This window comes from Salmo salar, chromosome 25, assembly GCF_965601325.2.
Source record: "Salmo salar chromosome 25, fSalSal1, whole genome shotgun sequence".
Lineage (NCBI taxonomy): Eukaryota > Metazoa > Chordata > Actinopteri > Salmoniformes > Salmonidae > Salmo > Salmo salar.
Window position 1 is genome coordinate 37,038,826 of NC_138315.1, and position 12,222 is coordinate 37,051,047.

The 12,222-nt window shown below is 40.3% G+C and overlaps 1 protein-coding gene across 1 annotated transcript; it reads right to left on the bottom strand.

The window, feature by feature from the left end:
• Positions 1-65: 65 nt before the first annotated feature.
• On the bottom strand, positions 66-9,899 carry LOC106586675 (ubiquitin-conjugating enzyme E2 A). The gene is made up of 6 exons (XM_014174199.3): positions 9,676-9,899; positions 8,937-9,017; positions 1,607-1,632; positions 1,280-1,369; positions 1,097-1,185; positions 66-869 (listed from the first exon to the last, which is right to left on the bottom strand). Exons 1-6 carry the CDS (start codon positions 9,717-9,719, stop codon positions 741-743), a joined length of 459 nt encoding a protein of 152 aa, XP_014029674.1. The 5' UTR covers positions 9,720-9,899; the 3' UTR covers positions 66-740.
• Positions 9,900-12,222: the final 2,323 nt, after the last annotated feature.

The window sequence follows — 12,222 nt, forward strand, 5'->3', positions numbered from 1 at the left end:
GGATTGATGAATACTGTAGGGAGCACATGGTTTACTGTCGGTGTCCAAGAGAAACAGTACTACAGTAAAGGTAGTTATGCCTTTATTTACAAGTGCTGGAAAAAATGACATGGACAACCAGTGCAAAATCTGTACATAAATCCAGATGTATGTTTTCCTATATACATTGAGGGTACTGAACAACATGAATGCACTCACTGTCATGCATGTAACAGCTCACAACACAGCAAAGACATGGGTTAAGCTTGTGGGTCTGATTCTCAATCAGGGTGTTTAGGATGAACATGGGCAGCAATTGTCCAAAGAAAGGTAGAGCTTGATAGCTCAGATGCTGCTTTGTAAAATGAGCTTGATATAAAGGGGAGCACACCAAAGAAGAAACCTACAAGCTAGGTTATCATAATTGATATTTCTTCCAAACATTAAACAAAATCAGTCCAACTCATTTGTTTCAGTGAAGGGATGAGGCAAGGTAATTGACATCCAAAAATGGTCCTCAATTGAAGAGCGTGGTGGCAAAGGCAAGATTCAGCACATACGTCCCAATAGGCCAAAATGAGAGGGGAAAATACAAAAAAAAGTAAAACAATCACTCCAAGCGTGTCAGAAAAAAAGGTTCTACAAGGGAAGGGAGAGGTAAAGTGCATAAAAGCTTAAAAGAAAAACTAAATGAAGATGTACTCCACTAGAACTCGAGTCACACACAGCTCAGTGCTGGGGACAGAAGGGAGAGGGTGTGGTCAACTGTCCCTCCAGCTTTGTTCTACAATGGCAGACACACGCTTCTCGTACTCCCTCTTGTTTTCCTGGTAAAGCTGGGCCGCCTGACTGTTGGCCGGACTGTTGGGGTTTGGTTCGTCTAGCAGGGACTGGAAGGAGGGAAGGGAGAGAGGGGTGATAGGCCAACAGAGTAGATGAGACAGGCATTCTACAGCACAGGGAGTGTGGCATAACAGTGGGAATATGCACCATGACTTATGGCACTTCAGGATGTTCAGTATGGGAAGTCTAAGGTCTGTTGTGGCTTATCTCTGCTCTGTCGCAGTAGGACTAAATGTTGACAGGAGGATGCATGGAAAACATGAAATTTGTCTACCTGGATAGAGGTAAGAATGGATGATACGTCATAGGTTGGACTCCATCGATTCTGTAGAATGTCCAGACATATACTCCCATCTGCATACACTAAATAAAATGGAAGGGTAAAAATAGTGTTAACCTTTGTAGGCAATACTAATCATTATCAGAATGTTTTGCTACTGTCGTTGTGACAACATACCATTTGGATGAAACATCTTTGACACAAATCGCACTGTGGGGGGTTTGTTGGGGTATTCTTCTGTGAACTCAACAGTGAGCTTAAATGTCCCTGGAACATATAAAAGATGGAGGGAGAATATGAATTAGAACCACGGCTAATATCACGCAACCAAGAATGTTAGAAAACGATTTTGCAATTACAGCTGTTGCATTGTCTGCAATACCGCCGTTAGATAAAACAGGGAGTTGATAAGTAATGTGGAATTTATCAATTCAACAATGTCACACAAACCTTAACTGCAGAGTATGCAAACACAAAGAATGGGGTGTACAGTGCTGTACTCACCATCCTCAAAAGGTGTCCCTTCTGGGCTGTAAAGGGAAATAAATACATTGAAAGTTTGTGTGTGCATGAAATATTAATGTGTCAGTTCCCCATTAACCTGTTAGGGCTAGGGGGCAGCATTTGCACGTCTGGATAAAAAAAATGTACCCGATTTAATCTGGTTACTAATCCTACCCAGTAACTAGAATATGCATATACTTATTATATATGGATAGAAAACACTCTAAAGTTTCTAAAACTGTTTGAATGGTGTCTGTGAGTATAACAGAACTCATTTGGCAGGCAAAACCCTGAGACATTTTCTGACAGGAAGTGGATACCTGATGTGTTGTATTGACTTTAAACCTATCCCATTGAAAAACACAGGGGCTGAGGAATATTTTGGCACTTCCTATTGCTTCCACTAGATGTCACCAGCCTTTACAAAGTGTTTTGAGCCTTCTGGAGGGAGATCTGACCGAACAAGAGCCATGGAACGATGATGTCCCATTAGACACCTGGCGCGCGAGTTCATGTTGGGTACCCTCGTTCCAATACGTTATAAAAGAGTATGCATTCGTCCACCTTGAATATTATTCATGTTCTGGTTAAAAAAGGCCCTAATGATTTATGCTATACAACGTTTGACATGTTTGAACGAACGTAAATATATTTTTTCCCCTCGTTCATGACGAGAAGTCCGGCTGGCTTAGATCATGTGCTAACAAGACGGAGATTTTTGGACATAAATGATGAGCTTTTTTGAACAAAACTACATTCGTTATGGACCTGTGATACCTGGAAGTGACATCTGATGAAGAGAATCAAAGGTAATGGATTATTTACATAGTATTTTCGATTTTAGATCTCCCCAACATGACGTCTAGTCTGTATCGCAACGCGTATTTTTCTGGGCGCAGTGCTCAGATTATTGCAAAGTGTGATTTCCCAGTAAGGTTATTTTTAAATCTGGCAAGTTGATTGCGTTCAAGAGATGTAAATCTATAATTCTTTAAATGACAATATAATATTTTACCAATGTTTTCTAATTTTAATTATTTAATTTGTGACGCTGACTTGACTGCCGGTTGTTGGAGGGAAACGATTTCCTCAACATCAATGCCATAGTAAAACGCTGTTTTTGGATATAAATATGAACTTCATAGAACTAAAAATGCATGCATTGTCTAACATAATGTCCTAGGAGTGTCATCTGATGGAGATTGTAAAAGGTTAGTGCATCATTTTAGCTGGTTTTATGGTTTTGGTGACCCTGTCTTTGACTTGACAAAACATTACACACAACTCTTGTAAATGTACTGTCCTAACATACTCTAAATTTATGCTTTCGCCGTAAAACCTTTTTGAAATCGTAAAACGTGGTTAGATTAAGGAGATGTTTATCTTTCAAATGGTGTAAAATAGTTGTATTTTTGAAAAATTTGAATTTTGACATTTATTTGGATTCAAATTTGCCGCTCTTGAAATGCACCTGCTGTTGATGGAGTGCACCACGGGTGGCACGCTAGCGTCCCACCTAGCCCATAGAGGTTAAGTTATACGGATGAAGAAGGTACATTACAATGAGCAGATAATTCACTTGAAATTGTTGGCATCATTGGCCTAAAAAGGTCTTGACACGATCTGGCTCTCACAGAATGACCAATAACTAGCAACGGCTGTTTCAGAACCCAAACTCAGCTCTGAAATATTTGCTGATGGAGCATGGTGTTACATAGCCCTTTACCATGTCTCTCACCCAGTTCCATGATATTACACATAAGAGTCATTGGAAGAAGGCGTCTTCTGTAAAGGGGAGTTCTGTTAAGAGCCCTGGCGCTAAGTCTGAACATTAACATGCATCACTTGCGGTACCGTTTTGGGAGCATTAGGACTATCTTTCATATCGGCGAGAAAAACACAAATAGATACACACCTTTATAGGGTTAGAGTTCCCACACCGACATCTCTCCATGTTAGAGCCTGTGTTTACTTAAGACAGAGCGACAACTTGTGGTACTTAGCTATTTAGCATGCGCTGAACACCTGTGTATAACGAAAGGCCACCAGAAACGTGTTGTCACTGAAAAATACGGTCTGCTGCAACTGTGATAAAGTCGGTTAAAACAGTATATGTGTTTGTTTTTTTGCATTTGTGTTAATTGTGATATGAAAGTAAAGGGCTTTATATTTATTGAACCGTATCGCAGTTGTGAATCGATTCACGTTTAAAAATTTGAGTATTTGGCTGTTCTCTGCCAGTCTACTGTTACATCTGAAATGAACACAAGGTCCTTGGATCCTTAGGGATAGGGGGCAGTATTTTCACGGCCGGATGAAAAACGTGCCCAGGAGGTAGGATATGCATATTATTAGTAGATTTGGATAGAAAACACTGAAGTTTCTAAAACTGTTTGAATGATGTCTGAGTATGACAGAACTCATATGGCAGGCAAAAACCTGAGAAAAATCCAACCAGGAAGTGGGAAATCTGAGGTTGTAGTTTTTTCAAGTGATTGCCTTTACAGTATACAGTGACGTAGGGTTCATTTTCCACTTCCTAAAGCTTCCACTAGATGTCAACAGTCTTTAGAACCTTGTTTGAGGATTCTATGGTGAATTTGAAGGGAATAACAGCCCAAGGAAGTAGGTGTCCCATTATAAGGCATGGGTTCAGTCACGCGCAGAGACTTGGGAGCGAGCTAAGTTCATATTCATTCCTAAAGAGAACGGATAGGTCCGGTTGGAATTTTATTGAAGATATACCGTAATTTCCGGACTATTAAGCGCACCTGAATATAAGCTGCACCCACTGAATTAAAAAAATATATATTATTTTGAACATAAATAAGCCGCACATGTCTATAAGCCGCAGGTGCCTACCGGTACATTGAAACAAATTAACTTTACAGGCTTTAACGAAACACGGCTTGTAACAAAAAACAAATTAGCAGTAAGCTTTAGTTGTCTTTTTTCACTGAGTCAATTCCTCACGCTGCTGTTTCCAACGTCTTATTACCGACTCATTAAGACCAAGCTCCCGTGCAGCAGCTCTATTTCCTTTTCCAACAGCCAGATCAATCGCCTTCAACTTGAAAGCTGCATCATATGCATTTCTCCATGTCTTTGCCATGATGATGGTGACAAAATGACTACCGTAATCAGAATGATGGGAAGTTTGAGAGCGCTCGATTTAATCTAAACAGTAAACAAAAAAGTTGTTTGACCTTAACCCATTCGGCAATTTCATTGGTCTAATGAAAGCTTCATGCCGCCAAAAAACTGAGCACGTCACAGAATGTGTTTTTTTGGAAGAAAAAAAATTGAAAGCGGGAAAAATCCATCTATTAGCTGCGTCATTGTTTAAGCCGCGGAGTTCAAAGCGTGGGAAAAAAGTTGCGGCTTATAGTCCAGAATTTACGGTATGTTAAAAACAACCTAAAGATTGATTCTATACATCGTTTGACATGTTTCTACAAACTGTAGTATGACTTTTCGTCTGGACTAAGTAAGCACGTGCGTTGTGGATTTGGATAGTGAACCTAACGCGAACAAAATGGATGTATTTGGACATAAAGATAAACTTTATCGAACATTTATTGTGGAGCTGGGATTCCTGGGAGTGCATTCTGATGAAGATAATCAAAGGTAAGTGAATATTTATAATGTCATTTCTTAGTTTTATTGACTCCAAGATGGCGGGTTTCTGTTTGCTTGTTGTTGGTGTCTTCTGGGCTGTAATCATTATTGCAAATTGTGCTTTCGCCGTGAACCTTTTTGAAATCTGACAAAGCGGTTGCATTTAGGAGAAGTGTATCTATAATTCTGTGCATAACACTTGTATATTGATCAAAGTTTATGATGAGTATTTCTGTAATATGTGTGCTCATTCACCGGAAAGTCTGGATGGAAAACATTTCTGAACATTACGCACCAATGTAAAATGGGGTTTTTGGATATAAATGTGAACTTTATCGAGCAAAACATACATGTATTGTGTAACATGAAGTCCTATGAGTGCCATCTGATGAAGATCATCAAAGGTTAGTGCTTAATTTTAGCTGTATTTCTGGTTTTTGTGACATCTCTCCTTGCTAGGAAAATGGCTGTGTGGCTTTTCTTGTTTAGGTGGTGTCCTAACATAATCTAATGTTTTGCTTTTGCCGTAAAGCCTTTTTGAAATCGGACAATGTGGTTAGATTAAGGAGAATCTTATCTTTAAAATGGTGTATAATACTTGTATGTGTGAGAAATTTTAATTGAGATTTTTGCTGTTTTGAATTTGGCGCTCTGCTAGTTCACTGGCTGTTGTCAAATCGATCCCGCTAACGGGATCCGCCTGTTAACCTGTTTGGGATAGGGGGCAGTATTTTCACGGCCGGATAAAAAAACGTACCCGATTTAATCTGGTTACTACTCCTGCCCAGAAACTAGAATATGCATATAATTAGTCGATTTGGATAGAAAACACTCAAGTTTCTAAAACTGTTTGAATGGTGTCTGTGAGTATAACAGAACTCATATGGCAGGCCCAAACCTGAGAAGATTCTATACAGGAAGTGCCCTGTCTGACAATTTGTTCTCCTTCTAGGGCATCTATCAAAAATACAGCATCTCTGCTGTAACGTGACATTTAAGGCTTCCATTGGCTCTAGGAAGGCGCCAGAAAGTGGAATGATAGCTCTCCAGTCTCTGGGCGAAAAACAGCAGGGGTTTTTGTGAGTGGTCCTGCTGAGAACAATGACACTGAGGCGCACGTGCACGAGACGACTCCATTTTTTTCTTTCAGTGTTTGAATGAACACAACGTCGCCCGGTTGGAATATTATCGCTATTTTACGAGAAAAATAGCATAAAAATGTATTTTAAACAGCGTTTGACATGCTTCGAAGTACGGTAATGGAATATTTTGAATTTTTTTGTCACGAAATGCGCCGGCGCGTCACCCTTCGGATAGTGACTTAAACGCACGAACAAAACGGAGCTATTTGGATATAACTATGTATTATTTCGAACCAAAACAACATTTGTTGTTGAAGTAGAAGTCCTGGGAGTGTATTCTGACGAAGAACAGCAAAGGTAATCCACTTTTTCTTATAGTAAATCTGAGTTTGATGAGTGCCAACCTTGGTGGGTGTCAAAATAGCTAGCCGTGATGGCTGGGCTATCTACTCAGAATATTGCAAAATGTGCTTTCACCGAAAAGCTATTTTAAAATCTGACACCGCGATTGCATAAAGGAGTTCTGTATCTATAATTCTTAAAATAATTGTTATGTTTTTTGTGAACGTTTATCGTGAGTAATTTAGTACATTCACCGGATGTTTGCGGTGGGTATGCTAGTTCTGAACATCACATGCTAATGTAAAAAGCTGTTTTTTGATATAAATATGAACTTGATTGAACAAAACATGCATGTATTGTATAACAATGTCCTAGGAGTGTCATCTGATGAAGATCAAAGGTTAGTGCTGCATTTAGCTGTGGTTTTGGTTTTTGTGACATATATGCTTGCTTTGAAAATGGCTGTGTGATTATTTTTGGGAGGGTACTCTCCTGACATAATCTAATGTTTTGCTTTCGTTGTAAAGCCTTTTTGAAATTGGACAATGTGGTTAGATAAAGGAGAGTCTTGTCTTTAAAATGGTGTAAAATAGTCATATGTTTGAGAAATTGAAGTTTTTGCATTTGAGGTATTTGTAATTCACGCCACGCTATACCATTGGATATTGGTGAGGCGTTCCGCTAGCGGAACGTCTGTCCCTAACAGGTTATGGGGTCACTAAGTTAACATGTCTGGGCTAGGGGGCAGTATTTTCACGGCCGGATGAAAAACGTACCCAATTTAAACAGGTTACTTCTCTGGCCCAGAAACTAGAATATGCATATTATTAGGAGATTTGGATGGAAAACACTGAAGTTTCTAAAACTGTTTGAATGGTGTCTGTGAGTATAACTGAACTCATATGGCAGGCAAAAACCTGAGAAAATTCCAAGCAGGAAGTGGAAAGTCTGAGAATTGTAGTTCTTTTGATTTTCTATCGAAGCTACAGTGTCTGTGGGGGACGTTGCACTTCCTAAGGCTTCCATTGACTGTCTAAAGCCTTCAGAAAGTGGTTTGAGCATTTTCACTGGGCAGATAATAGGAGCTCAGTTACTGAGTGGTCTGACTGGCAACAAAGGGATTGGATATGCGCGGTCACGCGAGCACGCCGTTCCTTCTTTTTCTTCCTGAATGAATATGTTATTGTCCGGTTGGAATATTATCGCAATTTTACGTAAAAAAATACCATAAAGATTGATTTTAAACAGCGTTTGACATGCTTCTAAGTAAGGTAATGGAACATTTTGACTTTGTCTCTCGTTCCGCGCTCGCGCGTTATGCCTTTGGATAAGTGATCTGTACGAACAAAACGGAGGTATTTGGTCATAAATATGGATTATTTCGAACAAAAACAACATTTCTTGTGGAAGTAGCAGTCCTGGGAGTGCATTCTGACGAAGATCAGCAAAGGTAAGAGAATATTTCTAATACTAATTCTGAGTTTATGTTGCCCCGAATTTGGCGGGTGTCTGAATAGCTCACAGTGATGGCTGAGCTATGTACTCAGAATATTGAAAAAAAATTGCTTTCTCCGTAAAGCTATTTTAAAATCTTACACAGCGGTTGCATCCAGGGGTAGTCCATCTATAATTCTTTAAATAATTGTTATATATTTTGTCAACGTTTATGATGAGTATTTTTGTAAATTGATGTGCACATTCACCGGACGTTTTGGTGGGAATACATTTTCTGAACATCACGCGCCAATGTAAAATGCTGTTTTTGGATATAAATATGAACTTGATTGAACAAAACATACATGTATTGTGTAACAATGTCCTAGGAGTGTCATCTGATGAAGATCGTCAGAGGTTAGTGCTTCATTTAGCTGTGTTTTATTGACACATGTCCTTGCTTGGAAAATGGCTGTGTGATTATTTTTGTCTATGTACTCTCCTAACATAATCTAATGTTTTGCTTTCGCTGTAAAGCCTTTTTGAAATCGGACAATGTGGTTACATCAAGGAGAAGTGTATATTTAAAATGGTGTAAAATAGTTGTATGTTTGAGAAAGTTGAATTATGACATTTTGTTGTTTTTGAATTTGTCGCCCTGATATTTCACTGGCTGTGTCCCTCAGGTCTAGCGTCCCACCTAGCCCATAGAAGTTAAGGAGTAAAGGTAAAGCTAGGCTCCTCCTTATGAGTAGATCTTTGGCTAGGTGTTAATGTAATATTTCTACTTAACATCTGTGACAGAACAACACAGTCAATGTGCACATCGGACCGGTTGCGCTTCACCTTCTTACCCGAATATGACTGCATTCCACACCATGATGTTGTTTTCGGAAGGGGCACCACTGACGCCAGCCGGAGGGTCTTCTTGTAGCCTATGGGGGTCCGAAGGGGAAAAAAACTTCCACGTTTCAAATTACTTGCTATCTAACTTAAGGACTTGTTAGCCCTATTTTCAAACTGATAGCTGTAGTATATTACAAGTCGAAAAATTACTGAATTAGTGAACTCTTAATTTACTTGCAATATTATCAACCAATGCATCAGCCCTAGATTAGTGTTTAGCTAAAAGTCATTCGTATTCATAAACGTTATGGTTTGATATAAAGTTCAAGGATGTCGCAAAAATATCCCTCGAAATATTAAACCCAACCTGAGTAATTTTATGACGTCTAGTTAATTTAACTCAGTTTCGTTTGCGAGTTAACTATGGTGACTCGCCTTGGAGAACGAGTTGTTTTCTTAGCTAGCCAAGTAACGTTAGCTGGCTAGTCAAGTATTGTAAGCAAGCTAGCTTGCTGACGAAATAAGTCGCTACTGTTTCAGGGTCGACTTTAGCGGCAGACTGTTGTGTAAAACATCCGCTATTTTCAATGCAACATTGCAAATTTGTTCAACTAGATAAAACCCCAAATATCATCAAATAGACGGCTGGATGACTTGGACGCGTTAGCTAGCTAGCCAAGTACCCTTAGCTGACAAGCTAGCTTCAGGCATATCATTAACACCACCCGTGAAAAATGTTCAACTCACCGCTTAAAATCTCTCATCAGTCGTCTTCTTGCAGGAGTAGACATCGTAAACTAAATATATAAAGGCAATACAAATAAATGTACTGTTTTGTTTACACAAAATGTATTTATAATATAGCTAACTGGTTAATGTTGTGTTTACAACAACATTCAGTTCCTTTTTCGCTGTCGCCTCTGAAATCCTATCCTCCTACCCTAGCCGCTAGTGCGTGGTTTATTAGGCGATACCACTTCAGCAAATAGGCGACGTATTTAGTGTATTCTTCTTAAGTAAAACGATACAGAGATAATTTAACTTTTAATGTATTTTTCCTTGAATGTGTTACTTCTTCCTTAAGTATGTGAATTGAATGGCGTATGATGTATCAAAAAACAATGATTAATACGTGTCCAATTACATAGTCTCACCCTATTTTTCTTTTTTTCCTTTAGCTTTGAGATCGTGTTTGACGGGGGGCGGGGTTACAATGACGTGGAATTTGTATAGTGAGGTCAATAAATGTCCAGCAATCAAGGTCGGCCAGGCTTGGGCGACAGGTGACAAACGGGTGTTCTGACACGTGAACAGTAAATGGAGAGATCAGTCGTCTTCTTTCCGGAGTAGCCATCGTAAACTAAATATATAAAGGTAATACAAATAAATGTACTGTTTTGTTCCAGGCTGTATCACAACCGGCCGTGATTGGGAGTCCCATAGGGCGGTGCACAATTGGCCCAGCGTCGTCCGGGTTTGGCCGGTACAGGCCGTCATTGTAAATACTAATTTGTTCTTAACTGACTTGCCTAGTTAAAATTTAAAAACAAGTTAGTGCTTGGCAAAGGAGTAAATCACTTTATACACCCAGCTATTCGGTAGCAGTTCAGTACAACATCATATTATAACTGCCTGCATATTGTTGCATTCTGTTATGCAATCTCACCTGTATTCTTTCTATCCTGCGGTGTGTGATAATAAGTTCTGAACATGTCAGGAGAATCATACCAGTGCCCCACCAAGGGAATTATACTGAACAAAAATAAACGCAACATGCAACAATATCCATCTTTTGTCACAGATAACTTTTTTTTTTAAATGGGGGGGGGCGTGGATCAGAAAATCAGTCAGTATCTAATGTGACCACCATTTGCCTCATGTACTGCAAAACATCTCCTTTGCATCCAGTTGGTCAGGCTGTTGATTGTGGCCTGTGGAATGTTGTCACACTCATCTTCAATGGCTGTGCGAAGTTGTGGTACATGTTGATCCAGAGCACCCCCCCCCCCCCAACAACAACAACAACAAAAAATCACGAACGTGAGTATGCAGGCCATGGAAGAACTGGGACAATTTCAGCTTCCAGGAATTGTGTACAGATTCTTGCGACATGGGGCGTGCATTATCATGCTAAAACATGAGATGATGGCGGTGGATGAATGGCACGACAATAGGACTCAGGGTCTCGTCACAGGATCTCTGTGCATTCAAAATACCATCAATAAAATGCAATTTATTGTCAGTAGCTTATGCCTACCCATACCATAACCCCACGCCACCATGGGGCACTCTGTTCACAACATTGACATCAGAAAACCGCTCGCCCGCACAACGCCATACACATGGTCTGCGGTTGTGTCCCGGTTGGACGTACTGCCAAATTCTCTACAACGAAGTTGGTGACTTATGGTAAAGAAATTAAAATTCAATGCTCTGGTGGACATTCCTGCAGTCAGCATGCCATTTGCGCACACCCTCAAAACTTGAGACATCTGTGGCATTGTGTTGTGACAATACTGCACATTTTAGTGGCCGTTTATTGTCCCCAGCACAAGGTGCACCTGTGTAATGATCATGCTTCCTAAAGATTGTTAAGCCCCCAGGTCCCCCCGTCTCTTCTAAGGGGGAGACACTCTAGACCCAAACTGCTACAGACCTATATCCATCCTGCCCTGCCTTTCTAAAGTCTTCGAAAGCCAAGTGAACAAACAGATCATCGACCATTTCGAATCCCGCCATACCTTCTCCGCTATGCAATCTGGTTTCCGAGCTTGTCATGGGTACACCTCAGCCACGTTCAAGGCCCTAAACAATATCATAACTGCCATCGATAAAAGACAGTACTGTGCAGCCATCTTCATCGACCTGGCCAAGGCTTTCGACTCTGTCAAATCACCGCATTCTTATCGGCAGACTCAACAGCCTTGGTTTCTCTAATGACTGCCTCGCCTGGTTCACGAACTACTTCTCAGATAGAGTTAAGTGTGTCAAATCAGAGGGTCTGTTGTCCGGACCTCTGGCAGTCTCTATGGGGGTGCCACAGGGTTCAATTCTCGGGCCAACTCTTTTCTCCGTATATATCAATGATGTTGCTCTTGCTGCAGGTAATTTGTTGATCCACCTCTACGCAGACAACACCATTCTGAAAACATCTGGCCCTTCTTTGGACACTGTGTTAACAAATCTCCAAATGAGCTTCAACGCCATACAAGAGTCCTTCCGTGGCCTCCAACTGCTCTTAAATGCTAGTAAAACTAAATGCATGCTCTTCAACCGATCGCTGCCCACACCCGC